The sequence below is a fragment of the Oncorhynchus tshawytscha genome, linkage group LG04 (genome assembly GCF_018296145.1).
Source record: "Oncorhynchus tshawytscha isolate Ot180627B linkage group LG04, Otsh_v2.0, whole genome shotgun sequence".
Taxonomy (NCBI): Eukaryota; Metazoa; Chordata; class Actinopteri; order Salmoniformes; family Salmonidae; genus Oncorhynchus; species Oncorhynchus tshawytscha.
Genome location: NC_056432.1, coordinates 12740219 through 12760359, shown reverse-complemented (window position 1 = coordinate 12760359; position 20141 = coordinate 12740219). Strand labels below are relative to the sequence as shown.

Genomic DNA, 20141 nt, shown 5'->3' with positions numbered 1-20141 from the left:
TTTTAATGTTACCTTTAATCTGTTCGATACATGTGAATATTCAACTAGTTGAGGTCACAAATATATAAGGAAAACTAAGGTGGTTATATTTACAAGGGTGTTGATAAGGTGCTTGCAAGATGCACCTTAGATATCGTAACAGTTCTTCCCCAGTAGATGGCGGGCTATTCCTGTACACACATTCAAGTACAGTGAAATGAGTTGATGGATGTTATAGTATTTGTTTAAAAGTTTCTACTTTCTACACCATATTCAATCATGTCAATTGATCAACTAAAGGTCAAATTATGAGCGTTTTGAAAGACATTTTCAATGGTGGCCAACATTTCATAAAATACCAAATGCATAATCTGATAATACACTCCTGTTATCTATCTCTGTGCAGCACAACTATTCTCTCGGCTCCCTGCTGAGACCCTTCCGAAGCAAAGATGTATTCACTAGGAAGCAGACATGATGAAATGGGGAGGGACCTACCTGAATTTGCCCAATAAAAGCAGTTTTCATTGCAAAACTGTTTGAATAATGAATACGCCCCTGGTATATCAATGCCAAAATAGTATTACCAAGACCTTGGGCTGGAGGGAAGCCAACTTAGCCCCTCTGCCTGTAGACATATACCACAAACCCTGAGGTGCCTTATTAGTATTATAAACTGGTTACCAACATAATTAGAGCAGTAAAAATAAGTTTTATCATACCCGTGGTATACGGGTATCTAATATATCTAATATACCACGGCTGTCACCCAATCAGCATTCAGGGCTCGAACCACCCAGTTTATAATTTGAATCTAACTGTACAGTGTGTCCTCTGCTGAGACTGAACACATATTTCTATTTTTCTGTATCCTCTTTAACCCTTGATACCCACAAGTCCTTTCACATCAATAAAGGGTCATTACTTATCTACAGTAGTTATATAAACTGGGTGGTTTGAGCCTGAATGCTGATTGGCTGACAGCTGTGTTATATCTGACCGTATAGCACAGGTTTGACAAAACATGTATTTCTACTGTTCTAATTACGTTGGTAACCAGTTTATAATACCAATAAGGCACCTCAGGGTTTGTGGTATATGGACGGTATACCACGGCTAAGTGCTGTGTCCAGCCACTCTGTATTGCGTTGTGCTTAAGAACAGACCTTAGCCGTGGTATATTGACCATATACCACACCCCCTTGGGCCTTCCTGCTTAAATATCTCCAAAGGACCTAATCCACAATCCAAAATATAAAGAAGGGCATGTACGACATACACATGCAGTGTATAGTATAAAAAAGCCATATGTAATTATAGTGAGCAGAGTGTGATACTGGGGGCCGTATGGGAGCACTGCCATACCAGTGGTTTCTGCTCACTCCCCTGTGGGTGTCTGTCTCTGTCTCTCCTCCTTCCTCTCCGGTGTGGGTGCATGCGTGAGAGAGACAGAGAAATTATTCTGTGTTTGCGATGACAGAGGACTATTTTACACTATGCCATCATGTCCCAGCTGTTCTCCAGGCATTGCTCTCGCAGCTATGAGATGGTCTCTTTGTATGTGTTCTGTCACTGACATTTTGCACCCGTTGTGCCTCTGTTTGCCACTGTGTTTGACTCTCAGCGGTATTTGCTGTTTATGTTGTTTGTAGTGTTTATGCGGGTGCAATGCATGTACAGTATGTGATAGAGAGAGAGGAGGAGGCAGTTGCTAAGAGAATTTCCTATTTGGCCCATCAGAGAACAGAGGAATCACAAAGTCAGACAATCTGGGGTGGAGCAATGATGACATAGCGGGGAATCTCAGAGCTAGGGTTGGACCATGCCTTGCCTCCAAGTTCTAGGTCCAGTCAGGCATAGGCAGAGCCGTCCCCAAGGGGTCTGCCCCAGCAAGGAGTTCAAAGAGGGTCAGCCCCAGCAAGGAGTTCAAAGAGGGTCAGCCCCAGAAGGGAGTTCAAAGAAGGTCAGCCCCAGAAGGGAGTTCAAAGAGGGTCAGCTCCAGAAGGGAGTTCAAAGAGGGTCAGCTCCTGCTTGGGAGTTTAAAAAAAGAGGGTCAGCCCCAGCTTGGGAGTTTAAAGAGGGTCAGCCCCAGCTTGGGAACGCATCGGCCCCTCTATGATTTTCTCTCCCTCCCGACCACAGAGGCATGTGACATGTAAACATAATTTGTTTCACATAGACACTCTGAAATGGATATATCCAAGTGAAGCCACAGTTAAGCCATGGTATGGTGCACATGTGTTCCAATGCCTATGGCTATTAGCTAAACCTCTATTCCAAACAAGCTGCTCTGAAATGAGAGACTGGATGGTAAGAGTTACACCAACTCCATGACACACCATATTCATCCTCATTAGAAGACACAGACACTCATGCAAAATCTAGACAAACAATTTATGACACAGAGGGGGAGACAATCTTGTGTCGTGCAAAAACTAGACACAAAGTTATGGAACATTTTGTTGTGCGGCGAACATGCCTCTCCTTCATTTAGTTTACCCAGCATAAAATATTTGGACAGAAAAACAGACCTATATAATATGTGACAAAAGACAAATGATCCTTCTAAAGTGACAAATACAGCATGTGTTTAACATAGGCCTCATTTATCTTCTGTAAGTGGCAGGCAGACAGACAAACAAGTCTTCGGTTAACAAGGCTCTTTACAGTTAAGACAATCCGTTTGCCGATTTAACAGAAAGAAGACGCTTAACCATGTGCTCATAAAGGCATCAGATGTATAACACATTTACAGTATGAAATATTGTGCTTGTGTATTGTATTTTGTATTTATTATGGATCCCCATTAGTTCCTGCCAAGGCAGCAGCTACTCTTCCTGGAGTTTATTATGGATCCCCATTAGATCCTGCCAAGGCAGCAGCTACTCTTCCTGGAGTTTATTATGGATCCCCATTAGTTCCTGCCAAGGCAGCAGCTACTCTTCCTGGAGTTTATTATGGATCCCCATTAGTTCCTGCCAAGGCAGCAGCTACTCTTCCTGGAGTTTATTATGGATCCCCATTAGTTCCTGCCAAGGCTACAACTACTCTTCCTGGTGTTTATTATGGATCCCCATGAGTTCCTGCCAAGGCAGCAGCTACTCTTCCTGGAGTTTACTATGGATCCCAATTAGATCCTGCCAAGGCAGCAGCTACTCTTCCTGGAGTTTATTATGGATCCCCATGAGTTCCTGCCAAGGCAACAACTACTCTTCCTGGAGTTTATTATGGATCCCAATTAGATCCTGCCAAGGCAGCAGCTACTCTTCCTGGTGTTTATTATGGATCCCCTGGAGTTTATTATGGATCCCCATTACTTCCTGCCAAGGCAGCAGCTACTCTTCCTGGAGTTTACTATGGATCCCAATTAGATCCTGCCAAGGCAGCAGCTACTCTTCCTGGAGTTTATTATGGATCCCCATGAGTTCCTGCCAAGGCAACAACTACTCTTCCTGGAGTTTATTATGGATCCCCATTACTTCCTGCCAAGGCAGCAGCTACTCTTCCTGGAGTTTATTATGGGTCCCAATTAGATCCTGCCAAGGAAGCAGCTACTCTTCCTGGAGTTTATTATGGATCACCATGAGTTCCTGCCAAGGCAGCAGCTACTCTTCCTGGAGTTTATTATGGATCCCCATTACTTCCTGCCAAGGCAGCAGCTACTCTTCCTGGAGTTTATTATGGGTCCCAATTAGATCCTGCCAAGGAAGCAGCTACTCTTCCTGGAGTTTATTATGGATCACCATGAGTTCCTGCCAAGGCAGCAGCTACTCTTCCTGGAGTTTATTATGGATCCCCATTAGTTCCTGCCAAGGCAGCAGCTACTCTTCCTGGAGTTTATTATGGATCCCCATTAGTTCCTGCCAAGGCAGCAGCTACTCTTCCTGGAGTTTATTATGGATCCCCATTAGTTCCTGCCAAGGCAGCAGCTACTCTTCCCGGAGTCCGGCAAAGTTAAGGCAGTTATACCATTTTTAACATTACAATATATTCATTACAGAATTCACAACACACTAAGTGTGTGCCCTCAGAACCCTACTCCACTACCACATATCTACAATGAAAAATCAATGTGTACGTGTGTGTATAGTGCATGTTATCATCAACCGCAGTGGCGGTTGTAGCTTGTAAAATCAAACGATGTTGATTTTCCGCTCGACCATCAATGCATTACCCATCCCCCAACACTGTCAGCCAAGAGTCAAGACTAAACCAGTTCACCTTGATGGTTTGTATTATTCTTAATTTCACACAAACCAGAAAAGAATGCAGCAATATGTCTGTGAAACTATATATTAACAGTATTATGAATGAATTGTGGTTTATTTGGTTGCATTTCGTAGTGTGACTGATTTTACTAATTGCATTAGTACTGTACAAAGTTAGAGGTGCGCTATTTGATAGATTCCCCCGCTCCCCCTGACTCGGGCTTCCTGTGGGGAGACCTGAGTTCAACCTACCCCCGACACCCTCCCCATCTCGTACTTCTGAGTGGGAGACCTTCCCAGGCAGTAACCTGCCAAGCTCACAAACTAGAATCAGGGCGCCCACTCCAAAAAGGTTAATTGACCCACAGTCCCACACAGTGACATGATATCATTGTCGTGACGTGCAAATGAGCGATAGAAAACTGATCGCGCAAATGTCACCATTCCAAACATGTTGGTGCGGACGCACCGTGCCGCCCCTGGCAAGATGCCAGGGGATTGTGAGGAGACCTCTGGTGGCATGTCTTGTGGGGTATGCATGGGTGTCTGAGCTGTGTGCCAGTATTTTAAACAGACAGCTCGGTACATTCCGCTTGTCAACACCTCTTACATAAACAAGTAGTAATGAAGTCAATATCTCTTCCACATTGAGCCATGAGAGATTGACACGCATGTCATTAATGTTAGCTCTCTGTGTACTTTTAAGGGTCAGCTGTGCTGCCCTGTTCTGAACCAACTGCAATTTTCCCAAGTCCCTCTTTGTGGCACCTGACCACACTACTGAACAGTAGTCTAGATGCGACAAAACCAGGGCCTGTAGGACCTGCCTTGTTGATAGCGTTGTGAGGATGGCCCTTTAGGCATATGGCGTGCCTAGTTCTGAGGGCTGGTCAGGAGACGGAAGGCAGTTTGTGTCCGAGAGGGCAGCCAGGTCTAACATTTACAGCTTTGGCAAGACTAAACTGCCCCTCCCCCTTTCAAATGAAAATTGAGGCACACAGTCACCTTCACATTCTATTAGACAGTAGAAACTTTAAACCCTCATGGCTGAAAACTAAATTTAGTCAAATGAACTGATTCTCTGGATTGAGACCATTAGAAGAATGAGTAGCTAATACCAGCGATAAGTCTTCAGCGAGACCTATCCGAGACAGACAACCTTTGACCTTTCAGATTCCAATCTCAGCAGGCCTAGTAGTCCATATGACTCAGTGCAGGGAGGGTTTCTGATACACATTCCTTGATCTTTATGAGCCATTACAGGTGGTCATAAATTAAACATAGCGCCTTGCCCACCAGCCATTACAGGTGGCCTCTCAACCATGGAACCCAGGCTGGTGCCCCTACAGACATGATCTCTGTCACCCATACCTACCTTACCCACACAGGCAACAACCATCAGCATCCCTCCAATAGAACTGATTGCGGTGAGGGGGAAGGGAGTGATGGGAGAGGCAGGCTCCATTAGTTTAGGTATAAAACTTTATATGTCATATTAACTCTCTTCAAGAGCCGTCCATTATCTTTTTCAATTATAGTTGATACCCAAAACACACATCCTGCATCCTCATGCTTTCCTGTCTGTCTGTATATGATATGAGCAGCACAGTAGAGTCCAGGGCTCTCCAACCCTGTTCCTGGAGAGCTACAGTCCTGTAGGTTTTCCCTCCAACCCTGGTCCCGGAGAGCTACAGTCCTCTAGGTTTTCCCTCCAACCCTGGTCCCGGAGAGCTACAGTCCTCTAGGTTTTCCCTCCAACCCTGGTCCCGGAGAGCTACAGTCCTGTAGGTTTTCCCTCCAACCCTGTTCCTGGAGAGCTACCGTTCTGTAGGTTTTCACTCCAACCCTGTTCCTGGAGAGCTACCGTTCTGTAGGTTTTCCCTCCAACCCTGTTCCTGGAGAGCTACCCTCCTGTAGGTTTTCACTCCAACCCTGTTCCTGGAGAGCTACCCTCCTGTAGGTTTTTGCTCCAACCCTGTTCCTGGAGAGCTACCGTTCTGTAGGTTTTCACTCCAACCCTGTTCCTGGAGAGCTACCCTCCTGTAGGTTTTCACTCCAACCCTGTTCCTGGAGAGCTACCCTCCTGTAGGTGTTCACTCCAACCCTGTTCCTGGAGATCTACGGTCCTGTAGGTTTTTGCTCCAACCCTGTTCCTGGAGAGCTACCATTCTGTAGGTTTTCACTCCAATCCTGTTCCTGGAGAGCTACCCTCCTGTAGGTTTTTAATCCAACCCTGTTCCTGGAGAGCTACCCTCCTGTAGGTTTTTAATCCAACCCTGTTCCTGGAGAGCTACCCTCCTGTAGGTTTTTAATCCAACCCTGTTCCTGGAGAGCTACCCTCCTGTAGGTTTTTAATCCAACCCTGCGTAGACACATCTATCCCGACAGAAACCTATTTGCCCCATCTGGTCCATGACACCTACCTGAATGTACACCCCTTCATCCTACTTGTCCTCTCTTTTGCCTATGAATAATCTGTTACCAGAATCAGTAGCAGCACCAACAGTAGACTGATGTCATTTTTCTACAGTAGCTAGGCTGTACAGTCAGTAGGGAGGCAGGTTGTCCCCATTCACTGCCCTAGCAATGCCTAGTGGAGGTGATCTACTTTGTAACTCAACCAGAAGAAACAGGCCTCTGTCATTTCTCGGGTGTTTGTTCAGTTGCAGTCCCTCCCTCCCTCCAACCGTACCGTGCCCGGCTCTACACAATCATAGCCTACCAACCAACCAACCAGCAGCAATACAAAGCCAAATCACTGCCTACACACAGCGCTAAGCGAGACACCGCCCGTAGAGGTCTGAACTGGGATAGTGGAAAAGTTACGTCGCGCACCACAGCGGTGTCACACAATAGTGGGCACACCAGGGAATTTATAACAGTCTTGGAAAGATGCTGGAACGGAAGGAGTCTGTAAACGTTAATCTATGAATAGTTTGTTCTTTGCGGTTGAGAAATAATTGTAAGACTGAGTTGACATAATTGTGTCCTTTCGATAAATGTTGCAGTAGCTGCGCACCTGGATGAGCTACATTGAAAAGTATATTCACGCTAGCGCTCTACCAATACGACGTTTCAAACAGCAAGGTCATTTTGATTAGCACCAGAAGTTTGCAATGTTTTGCCGAAATCAAACAACAAGAGCCACGATTGCCCGGGGTTCAGCCCTTGAAATGGAGATACGGCGAGGAAAATTCAGACGAAGTGTTTTGTTGGACACTTTACAGGTAATTGAGGTTCTTCTTTATTGCCACCACGATGTCCTTCTCAGTATGTGGTTTTCGAGGACAACCGTATGGGATTTTGTTTACTTTCACTGGTCGTTCCGCCATGCATCAAAGCGCAATGATTTCGCCCAGTGGCGTAGCGCAGTTTCGCGGTGCCCCGCAATCATTTGTTCTTCCATGGGGCACTGAAAAAAATGTGGAGTATTATAGCTAATCTCAGGCTTTTACACATTTTGTCATGAGCCTAAGATAAAATGGTGCTGTTTTAGAGCTCAGGGATTCTTTAAAAATGGGACAATCTCAAATTTGTTCCCACAAATATAAATGTTGTCCTAATATTAACAACATTTCAAATATATGTATGTATGTGTATGTGTATATAATGTGTGTGTATGTATGTATGTATGTGTGTATGTGTGTAGCGCTATAGTCCAGCATGCGGTCCATATATCTTTAGATTTCTAAGGTTTGTATCATTCACAACTGAAGTTCCCAAACAATTGTAAATCTAGCGTATAGAAACTTTTTCAAATTATCACTTTTGTGAGTCAATTGAAAGTCAATATATATGTACGAAATATTTAAATAAATAAAAATAGTTCTTAACAGGGCGTGTTTTTTTTTACCCTCGCAGGTAAAAACTTTTGTGATAATTTGAAAAAGTTTCTATACGCTAGATTTACAATTGTTTGGGAACTTCAGTTGTGAATGATACAAACCTTAAAAATCTAAAGATATATGGACCGCATGCTGGACTATAGGCTACTGATGATTTGAGAAAGACCTGTCATCCGGAGGCCGCACGCTTTCCTGCCGGTCCGTTTTTCAATGATGCCGGGTAGTTGGTTTTATAGTGGAGCTGTGCTTAATATGAGCAGCAGAGAAATAAATATAAGACAACTTATTTCACTCCGGGCATCAACCACTGTTTGAGGAGCATGATCTCACTAAGGGACAGGTAATATTCTGCCCAAACTCTGTATGCCATGGGCTCTCCAACCCTTTTCCTGCAGCTACCATGTGCATCACTTGGGGAAACCAAGTGAAATATGTTCGGGAACTTCGGTAGTAACATGTTTTTTCAACCAAAAGATATTTCACTAAACTGCTGACAGCCCCTCTAAAAATAAATAAAGGAGAGAGGAGGAGATGGAAACGCACGGTGGTGAGATATTCTGTGTTGCTAAAAGTAATGTGTTACCCAATTCATTATGAGCATGTAAAAACATGCCCTATTTCTAGGTTATTCAAACTCAAATACAAATGAAATATAATTGTAGGCTAACTCTGTAAGCCGCCCTGCACAACCAGTAAACCAACAGCATTGCCTAGGGCTATACTTTCTCTCCCAGGCAAATTGTGGAGCATAGCATCAGGTGGGGGCTTGGGCTCATAAGCCTATGCATAAGCTCTAATATGCATACAGGGTTTTGAATGAATCATCACCTTGTTGTGTTAGACTTTGAAACAACATCCACAACAACCTTATTTTACACTCAGTTTCAACCTGCTGTTGAACTTCTTTCTTCAAATTGATCATCACAGTGAGGTGAGTTTTAAAAGCATGATGTTGTTTTGATACGTGTTTGATGTCATTTCCTATTGCATTTGCGTTGAAGTCAGTGGTTAGAGGGACAATAGATCCCCGAGTACCAGGCCATTAGCGATCTGATGATCTTTAGCAAGTTTGGTAGAACCAACGCATGTCCAGAGTGCATAAAAGTAGATTACTGTGACTCAACGGTCATGTCGAATTTTACTGTGGTCATGACATATGACTGGCGGTAATATGGTCACTGCATTCCTGTAAAGCTTTGAGAGGATCTCATGTTAAATACTGTTGAAGTAATATGGCTACAGGTTCACCTGCCTCACCTAAAGCCCATTCTTGTGAGAAGTTGCTATAGACCACCAAGTGCTAACAGTCAGTATCTGGATAATATGTGTGAAATGCTTGATAATGTATGTGAAAATATATCACTAGCCACTTTAAACAATGCTACCTAATATAATGTTTACATACCCTACATTATTCATCTCATATGTATACGTATATACTGTACTCTATCATCTACTGCATCTTTATGTAATACATGATTCACTAGCCACTTTAACTATGCCACTTTGTTTACATACTCATCTCATATGTATATACTGTACTCGATACCATCTACTGTATCTTGCCTGCGCTGCTCTGTACCATCACTCATTCATATATCTTTATGTACATATTCTTTATCCCCTTACACTGTGTATAAGACAGTAGTTTTTTTTGGAATTGTTAGTTAGATTACTTGTTGGTTATTACTGCATTGTCGGAACTAGAAGCACAAGCATTTCACTACACTCGCATTAACATCTGCTAACCATGTGTATGTGACAAATAAAATTTGATTTGATTTTTTGTTACACACCACAGACCAGCAAAAAATGAATGTAGTTCTATTCTTGTCTATTGATGTTCTGTATTGTGTTTTGTGTGGATCCCAGGAAGAGTAGCTGCTGAGTTTGCTAATGGGGACCCTAATAAAATACAAAATGACTACATGGAACGCTATTCAACATCAGGTAACTAATGCAAGCAGTAGAATCTGATTTAAAAAGAAACAGATAAAAATACACCTTATGGAACAGCCGGTACTGTGAAGAGACGCTCAGACATACACATGGTAACACATGCACTCTATTAGAGGTCGACCGATTAATCGGAATGGCCGATTTAATTAGGGCCGATTCCTTGGCCGATTACATTGCACTCCACGTGGCAGGCTGCGTGGCAGGCTGACTACCTGTTATGTGAGTGCAGCAAGGAGCCAAGGTAAGGTGCTAGCTAGCATTAAACGTATCTTATAAAAAACAATCAATCTTAACATAATCACTAGTTAACTACACATGGTTGATGATATTACTCGTTTTTCTAGCTTGTCCTGTGTTGCATATAATCGATGCGGTGCCTGTTAATTTATCATTGAATCATAGCCTACTTCGCCAAACGGGTGATTTAACAAGCGCATTTGCAATGTGTACCTAACCATAAACATCAATGCCTTTCTTAAAATCAATACACAAGTATATATTTTTAAACCTGCATATTTAGTTAATATTGCCTGCTAACATGAATTTCTTTTGACAAGGGATATTGTGACACTTCTCTTGCGTTCAGTGCAACAGAGTCAGGGTATATGCAGCAGTTTGGGCGCCTGGCTCGTTGTGAACTGTGAAGACTATTTCTTCCTAACAAAGAATGCCAACTTTGCCAAACGGGATGATTTAACAAAAGCGCATTTGCGAAAAATGCGTAATCTTTGCACGAAAGTACCTAACCATAAACATCAATGCCTTTCTTAAAATCAATACACAGAAGTATATATTTTTAAACCTGCATATTTGGTTAAAAGAAATCCAGGTTAGCAGGCAATAATAAATTAGGGAAATTGTGTCACTTCTCTTGCGTTCATTGCATGCAGAGTCAGGGTATATGCAACAGTTTGGGCCGCCTGGCTCGTTGCGAACTAATTTGCCAGAATTTTACGTAATTATGACATAACATTGAAGGTTGGGCAATGTAACAGGAATATTTAGACTTAGGGATGCCACCCGTTCGATAAAATACGGAACGGTTCCGTATTTCACTGAAAGAATAAACGTTTTATTTTCGAAATGATAGTTTCTGGATTTGACCATATTAATGACCTAAGACTCGTATTTCTGTGTGTTTATTATATTATAATTAAGTCTATGATTTGATATTTGATAGAGCAGTCTGACTGAGCGATGGTAGGCACCAGCAGGCTCGTAAGCATTCATTCAAACAGCCCTTTCGTGTGTTTGCCAGCAGCTGTTTATGACTTCAAGCCTATCAACTCCCGAGATTAGACTGGTGTAACCGATGTGAAATGGCTAGCTAGTTAGCAGGGTGCGCGCTAATAGTGTTTCAAACGTCACTCGCTCTGAGACTTGGAGTAGTTGTTCCCCTTGCTCTGCAAGGGCCGCGGCTTTTGTGGAGCGATGGGTAATGATGCTTTTAGGGTGGCTGTTGTCGATGTGTTCCTGGTTCGAGCCCAGGTAGGGGCGAGGAGAGGGATGGAAGCTATACTGTTACACTGGCAATACTAAAGTGCCTATAAGAACATCCAATAGTCAAATGTATATGAAATACAAATGGTATAGAGAGAAATAGTCCTATAATTCCTATAATAACCTCAACCTAAAACTTCTTACCTTGGAATATTGACGACTCATGTTAAAAGGAACCACCAGCTTTCATATGTTTTCATGTTCTGAGCAAGGAACTTACACGTTAGCTTTCTTACATGGCACTTTTACTTTCTTCTCCAACACTTTGTTTTAACATTATTTAAACCAAATTGAACATGTTTCATTATTTATTTGAGGCTAAATTGATTTGATTGATGTATTATATTAAGTTGAAATAAGTGTTTTCAGTATTGTTGTAATTGTCATTATTATAAATAAATAAAAAAATAGTCAGATTAATCGATATCGGCTTTTTTGGTCCCCCAATAATTGGTATCGGTATCAGCGTTGAAAAATCATAATCGTCCGACCTCTATACACATGGATTTTGTATTGTAGAGTAGTGGCCTGAGGGAACACACTTAATGTGTTGTGAAAAGTGTTATGTCATGTCATGTCGTTTTTTTGGGTGCATTCGGAAAGTATTGAGACCCCTTCACTTTTTGCACATTTTGTTACGTTACAGCCTTATTTTTAAATGTATTAAATCGTTTTCCCCCTCTCATCAATCTACATACAATACTCCATAATGACAAAGTAAAAACAGGTTTTTAGACATTTTTGCAAATGTATTAAAAATACAAAACTGAAATATAACATTTACATAAGTATTCAGACCCTTTGCTCAGTACTTTGTTGAAGCACCTTTGGTTACAGCCTCGAGTCCTCTTGGGTATGACGCTACAAGCTTGGCACACCTGTATTTGGGGAGTTTCTCCCATTCTTCTCTGCAGATCCTCTGAAGCTCTGTCAGGTTGGATGGGGAGCGTCGCTGCACAGCTATTTTCAAGTCTCTCCAGAGGTGTTCGATCGGGTTCAAGGCCGGGCTCTGGCTGGGCCACTCAAGGACATTCAGAGACTTCAGAGACCCGAAGCCACTCTAGACGTGACACTTGGAATTCAGATCAAAGTGTTCAATCTTGGTTTTATCAGAAAAGAGAATCTTGTTTCTCATGGTCTGAGAGTCCTTTAGGTGCCTTTTTGGCAAACTCCAAGCAGAATGTCATGTGCCTTTTTACTGAGGAGTGGCTTCCGTCTGACCACTACCATATAGGCCTGATTGGGGGAGTGGTGCAGAGATGGTTGTCCTTCTGGAAGGTTCTCTTATCTCCACAGAGAAACTCTGGAGCTCTGTCAGTGACCATCAGGTTCTTGGTCACCTCCCTGACCATGGCCCTTCTCCCCTGATTTCTCAGTATGGACAGGTGGCCAGCTCTAGGAAGAGTATTGGTGGTTCCAAACTTCTTCCATTTAAGAATGATGGAGGCCACTGTGTTCTTGGGGACCTTCAATGCTGGAGAAATGTGTTGGTACCCTTCCCCAGATCTGTGCCACAACACAATCCTGTCGTCTCGGAGCTCAACGGACAATTCCTTCGACCTCATGGCTTGGTTTTCGCTCTGACATGCACTGTCAACTGTGAGACCTTATACAGACAAGTGTGTGCCTTTCCAAATCATGTCCAATCAATTAAATTTTCCACGGGTGGGCTCCAATCAAGTTGTAGAAACATCTCAAAGATGATCAATGGCAACAGGATTCCTGAGTTGCCATTGATCATCCTGAGTTCAATTTCGAGTCTCATAGCAAAGGGTATGAATACTTCTGTAAAAAAATAAAACATTTTTTTATGTATTTGCTAAAATTTCTAAAACCTATTTTCGCTTTGTCATTATGGGGTGTTGTGTGTAGATTCAGGGGTAAAAAAAAAAAACGTTTAGCCATTTTAGAAAAAGGCTGTAACGTAACAAAATGTGGAAAAAGTGAAGGGGTCTGAATACTTTCCGAATGCACTGTAACTGTCTTAATGTTGCTGTACCCCAGGAAGAGTAGCTACTGCCTTGGCAGCAGCTAATGTGGATCCTTAATAAATACAATACAAGAGAATGTGAATGTAGCAGTGCAGACTGTGAATTCTGAAAGGATACTTTAGGGAATCTTAATTGTGCCATAGTGTAGGGAATGAATCTCTGTCTACCTTGCTGTGCTGTGTTTGTTTAACAATTCATGTCACAGGCAACCTAATAAATGGCTAGAGAGGAGCACTCCATTATTCTATTGATTCGCTACTTGCCTTGGTTCCCTGAGTGAAGCCTGCTATCCCTCGTATTTGACCTCCGTAGATCAGATGACATTCTCTCGAGCAAGAAACAATTTCATGTTTCAAGTTTTAATGTCACACGCAGTACAGTGAAATGTCTTTCTTGCAAAACCCAACCATGCAATAATCAATAACAATGTAATACAAGAAAAATACAACACAAAAATAAGTAATATGAAGACCATAATAAGTAAGTTAGCATACAATATACAGGATCCGTTCCAATAGCATATTTACAATGTGCAGGGATACTGATCCAGGTAGATATGAATAGTAAGGTAACTAGGCAACAGGATGTAAGATAAACAGAGGAGCAGCAGCTTGTATGTGAGTGGGTGTAGAGTCAGTATAAATGTATTTGCATGTTATGTGTGAGTGATCAGAAGATGGATGGAGTGAGTGAGTGTGTGTCTAGGGCCCTGTGAGTGTGCACAGAGACAAAAATAAAAAGGTCAATGAGGATACAAGGTTAACTCAGTCTGTGTAGCTATTTTGTGAACTTTTTGTCAGTCTTATTCTTGGGGATGGAAGCTGTTCAATAGGCTGTTGGTGCCAGACTTGATGCACCGGTACCGCCTGCCGTGCAGAAGCAGAGAGGTGGTTGGAGTCTTTAACGATTTTCCGGGCCTGATATAGATGTCCTGGATGGCAGGGAGCTCGGCGCCAGTGATGAACATGGGCTGTCTGCACCACCCTCTGTAGCGCCATGCAATCGAGGGCGGTGCTATTGCCATACCAGGCAGTGATCCAGCCAGTCAAAATGCCGTTGTGCCTTCTTTGCGACTGTGTGTGTGTGTTTGGACCATTTTATGTCTTTAGTGATTTGGACACCGAGGAACTGAGGAAGCTGTCGACCTGCTCCACTGCGGCCCGTCGATGTGGATAGGGGCGTGCTCGGCCCCCCGTTTCCTGTAGTTCACGATCAACTCCTTGGTCTTGCTGATGTTGAGGGAGAGGTTGTTGTTCTGGCACCACACTGCCAAGTCACTAAACATCTCCCTGTAGGCTGATTCATTGTCACTGGTGATCAGGCCCACCATCGTTGTGTCGTCAGCAAACTTGATGATGGTGTTGGAGGCGTGCGTGGCCACACATTCGTGGGTGAACCGAGAGTACAGGAGGGGACTAAGCACACCCCTGTGGGGCTCCTATGTTAAGGGGCAGCGTGGCGGAGGTGATGTTGCCTTCCCTCACCACCTGGGATCAGCCCGTCAGGAAGTCCAGGATCCAGTTGCAGAGGGAGGTGTTCAGGGTCCTAAGCTTGGTGACAAACTTGGAGTGGACAGTGGTGTTGAATGCTGTACTAGTTGATGAATGAATGTGTCTGTGCAGATGTGGTTGGACTGCTCATGGCCATCTGATTTTGGAGAGGCATCATGTCGGAAAGTTATTACTAGTGGGTTTAGTTTATTAGGATCCCCATTTGCTATTGCACATGCAGCATCTATTCTTCCTGGAGTCCACATAGAATGCACACATACATAACAAAGTACAGAACAGTTATAGACAAAAACAAGATATTTCATTAAATTGGAGTATATATTGCAAAGACACCAATACCAATAAAAGATGCCAAAAGCCGGCTATTACCGGCTAACAGAAACTCAGCTAACAGAAACCCTGTCACTTACTGTAGCTCTGCTGTACTGTAGCTGTACTGTAGCTGTACTGTAGCTGTAGCTGTACTGTACTGTATCTGTACTGTAGCTTTGCTGTATATGTGCTGTAGCTCTACTGTGCTGTACTGTAGCTCTACTGTGCTGTGCTGTAGCTCTACTGTGCTGTACTGTAGCTGTACTGTAGCTCTGCTGTACTGTAGCTGTACTGTATCTGTACTGTAGCTGTGCTGTAGCTCTGCTGTACTATACTGTAGCTGTACTGTAGCTGTACTATGCTGTAGCTGTACTATACTGTAGCTGTACTATGCTGTAGCTGTACTATGCTGTAGCTGTACTGTATCTGTACTGTAGCTGTGCTGTAGCTCTGCTGTACTATACTGTAGCTGTACTGTAGCTGTACTATGCTGTAGCTGTACTATACTGTAGCTGTACTATACTGTAGCTGTACTGTAGCTCTGCTGTAGCTGCGTTGTAATGTGCTGTACTGTCGCTGTACTGTAGCTCTGCTGTACTGTAGCTATGCTGTAGCTCTGCTGTACTGTAGCTGTACTATACTGTAGCTGTACTGTAGCTGTAATATACTGTAGCTGTACTGTAGCTCTGCTGTAATGTGCTGTACTGTAGCTCTGCTGTACTTTAGCTGTAGCTGTACTCTAGCTCTGCTGTACTGTAGCTGTAGCTGTGCTGTACTGTAGCTGTAACTGTGCTGTACTGTAGCTCTGCTGAGCTGTACTGTAGCTCTACTGTGCTGTACTGTAGCTGTACTGTAGCTCTGCTGTACTGTAGCTGTACTGTATCTGTACTGTAGCTGTGCTGTAGCTCTGCTGTACTATACTGTAGCTGTACTGTAGCTGTACTATGCTGTAGCTGTACTATACTGTAGCTGTACTATGCTGTAGCTGTACTATGCTGTAGCTGTACTGTATCTGTACTGTAGCTGTGCTGTAGCTCTGCTGTACTATACTGTAGCTGTACTGTAGCTGTACTGTAGCTGTACTATGCTGTAGCTGTACTATACTGTAGCTGTACTATACTGTAGCTGTACTGTAGCTCTGCTGTAGCTGCGTTGTAATGTGCTGTACTGTCACTGTACTGTAGCTCTGCTGTACTGTAGCTATGCTGTAGCTCTGCTGCACTGTAGCTGTACTATACTGTAGCTGTAATATACTGTAGCTGTACTGTAGCTCTGCTGTAATGTGCTGTACTGTAGCTCTGCTGTACTTTAGCTGTAGCTGTGCTGTACTCTAGCTCTGCTGTAGCTGTGCTGTACTGTAGCTGTAACTGTGCTGTACTGTAGCTCTGCTGAGCTGTACTGTAGCTGTGCTGTACTGTAGCTGTACTGTAGCTGTGCTGTACTGTAGCTGTAGCTGTGCTGTACTGTAGCTGTAGCTGTAGCTGTGCTGTACTGTAGCTATACTGTAGCTGTAGCTGTGCTGTACTGTAGCTGTACTGTAGCTCTGCTGTGCTGTACTGTAGCTGTACTGTAGCTCTGCTGTACTGTACTGTAGCTGTACTGTAGCTCTGCTGTACTGTAGCTGTACCGTAGCTCTGCTGTGCTGTACTGTAGCTGTAGCTCTGCTGTACTGTAGCTGTAGCTCTGTTGTGCTGTACTGTAGCTGTACTGTAGGTCTGCTGTATTGTACTGTAGCTCTGCTGTTCTGTAGCTGTAGCTCTGCTGTGCTGTACTGTAGCTCTGCTGTGCTGTACTGTAGCTGTACTGTAGCTCTGCTGTGCTGTACTGTAGCTCTGCTGTTGTACTGTAGCTCTGCTGTGCTGTACTGTAGCTCTGCTGTTCTGTAGCTGTAGCTCTGCTGTTCTGTAGCTGTAGCTCTGCTGTTCTGTAGCTGTAGCTCTGCTGTACTGTAGCTCTGTTGTACTGTAGCTGTACTGAAGCTTTTGCTTGATAGGGACGTTCCACCCTGAATAAATCCTGCCCTATAGGCCCTTTTCTCTTCCAGTGTTAACACATTACTTATGGGCAATTCTAGTGTTATGGATGAGACTGAATTGACAAACAAAGTTTTGATGTGTGTGTGTGTGTGTGTGTATATAGAACAGTATACCCCAAAATGTGGACTCCTAAATGCTGAATGTTACATTCGGAAAATACTAACTTTAGTTTTGCATGCTTAGGTTGAATTTCCAGTGGCATTGCCCATTTTGTTGATGAGCATCTAAACTGTTTAGATTTTCACATTTTGTTTTTCAGTTTGTCATTTAGTCTTTCCACCGACAACAACCAAACAATCACTGCCTTCTCTCTCCATAATCCGCTTTCCATTCCTCATACAAGATTAATGTGGGTTTCAGCCATTGTGTTCCATGTTAATGATGTTAGATAATGTAGGTTTCAGCTATTGTGTTCCATGTTCTTGATGTTAGATAATGTAGGTTTCAGCCATTGTGTTCCATGCTAATGATGTTAGATAATGTAGGTTTCAGCCATTGTGTTCCATGTTATTGATACCCTGGAATACCTGAGAGTTTCTCACAGCCAATTCCTTCCCTGTGGGACTGCAGTGCCCCCATTAGATCTCAATGCCCCGACACAGCCAGTGGCATATCAATGAAGCAGGCCATGGTGTTGTGAAAGAACCCCTTTCACCCTGTGAAGCCCAATACAGGCTCTGTGTGGGGTTTCCATTAGGCGGTAATAGCTGGCTTTTGGTCGACTTAAATGTATAGAAAAGCTTATAAATAAAATTAGCAGATGTTGGTTATTGCATATCAGATCTCCCCTCTTTCTAAATTCCGCTCTCATGTGCGTGTGCTTTAGATGGTGTTTTTCCGCTAAATGCATTATGGAACAAATCAAATTTATTTATATAGCCCTTTGTACATCAGCTGATATCTCAAAGTGCTGTACAGAAACCCAGCCTAAAACCCCAAACAGCAAGCAATGCAGGTGTAGAAGCACGGTGGCTAGGAAAAACTCCCTAGAAAGGCCAAAACCTAGGAAGAAACCTAGAGAGGAACCAGGCTATGTGGGGTGGCCAGTCCTCTTCTGGCTGTGCCGGGTGGAGATTATAACAGAACATGGCCAAGATGTTCAAATGTTCATAAATGACCAGCATGGTCGTATAATAATAAGGCAGAACAGTTGAAACTGGAGCAGCAGCACGGCCAGGTGGACTGGGGACAGCAAGGAGTCATCATGTCAGGTAGTCCTGGGGCATGGCCCTAGGGCTCAGGTCCTCCGAGAGAGAGAAAGAAAGAGAGAGGAGAGAATTAGAGAACGCACACTTAGATTCACACAGGACACCGAATAGGACAGGAGAAGTACTCCAGATATAACAAACTGACCCTAGCCCCCGACACATAAACTACTGCAGCATAAATACTGGAGGCTGAGACAGGAGGGGTCAGGAGACACTGTGGCCCCATCCGAGGACACCCCGGACAGGGCCAAACAGGAAGGATATAACCCCACCCACTTTGCCAAAGCACAGCCCCCACACCACTAGAGGGATATCTTCAACCACCAACTTACCATCCTGAGACAAGGCTGAGTATAGCCCACAAAGATCTCCGCCATGGCACAACCCAAGGGGGGCGCCAACCCAGACAGGATGACCACATCAGTGAATCAACCCACTCAGGTGACGCACCCCTTCCAGGGACGGCATGAGAGAGCCCCAGTAAGCCAGTGACTCAGCCCCTGTAATAGGATTAGAGGCAGAGAATCCCAGTGGAAAGAGGGGAACCGGCCAGGCAGAGACAGCAAGGGCGGTTCGTTGCTCCAGAGCCTTTCCGTTCACCTTCCCACTCCTGGGCCAGACTACACTCAATCATATGACCCACTGAAGAGATGAGTCTTCAGTAAAGACTTAAAGGTTGAGACCGAGTTTGCATCTCTGACATGGGTAGGCAGACCATTCCATAAAAATGGAGCTCTATAGGAGAAAGCCCTGCCTTCAGCTGTTTGCTTAGAAATTCTAGGGACAATTAGAAGGCCTGCGTCTTGTGAACGTAGCGTACGTGTAGGTATGTGCGGCAGGACCAAATCAGAGAGATAGGTAGGAGCAAGCCCATGTAATGCTTTGTAGGTTAGCAGTAAAACCTTGAAATCAGCCCTTGCTTTGACAGGAAGCCAGTGTAGAGAGGCTAGTACTGGAGTAATATGATTAAATTTTTTGGTTCTAGTCAGGATTCTAGCAGCCGTATTTAGCACCAACTGAAGTTTATTTAGTGCTTTATCCGGGTAGCCGGAAAGTAGAGCATTGCAGTAGTCTAACCTAGAAGTGACAAAAGCATGGATTAATTTTTCTGCATCATTTTTGGACAGAAAGTTTCTGATTTTTGCAATGTTACGTAGATGGAAAAAAGCTGTCCTTGAAATGGTCTTCATTTGTTCTTCAAAAGAGAGATCAGGGTCCAGAGTAACGCCGAGGTCCTTCAGTTTTATTTGAGACGACTGTACAACCATTAAGATTAATTGTCAGATTCAACAGAAGATCTCTTTGTTTCTTGGGTCTTGGGACCTAAAACAAGGATCTCTGTTTTGCCCGAGTTTAAAAGTAGAAAGTTTGCAGCCATCCACTTCCTTATGTCTGAAACACATGCTTCTAGCAAGGGCAATTTTGGGGCTTCACCATGTTTCATTGAAATGTACAGCTGTGTGTCATCCGCATAGCAGTGAAAGTTAACATTATGTTTTCGAATAACATCCCCAAGAGGTAAAATATATAGTGAAAACAATAGTGGTCCTAAAACGGAACCTTGAGGAACACCGAAATTTACAGTTGATTTG

The 20141-nt window shown here is 43.6% G+C and overlaps 1 protein-coding gene across 5 annotated transcripts in view; it reads left to right on the top strand.

Annotated features, from left to right (window-relative positions):
- The first annotated feature begins 6931 nt into the window (after positions 1-6931).
- Positions 6932-20141, top strand: part of rtkna (rhotekin a) — a 113869-nt gene continuing 100659 nt past the window's right edge. For 2 of the 5 annotated variants that reach the window (XM_042320338.1, XM_042320339.1), the window contains exon 1: positions 6932-7414. In XM_042320338.1, coding sequence (XP_042176272.1) covers positions 7304-7414 — 111 coding nt within the window. In that variant the 5' untranslated portion in view covers positions 6932-7303. The remainder of the gene's footprint in view (positions 7415-20141) is intronic. The other 3 variants (XM_042320336.1, XM_042320337.1, XM_042320342.1) reach the window with 3 other exon arrangements.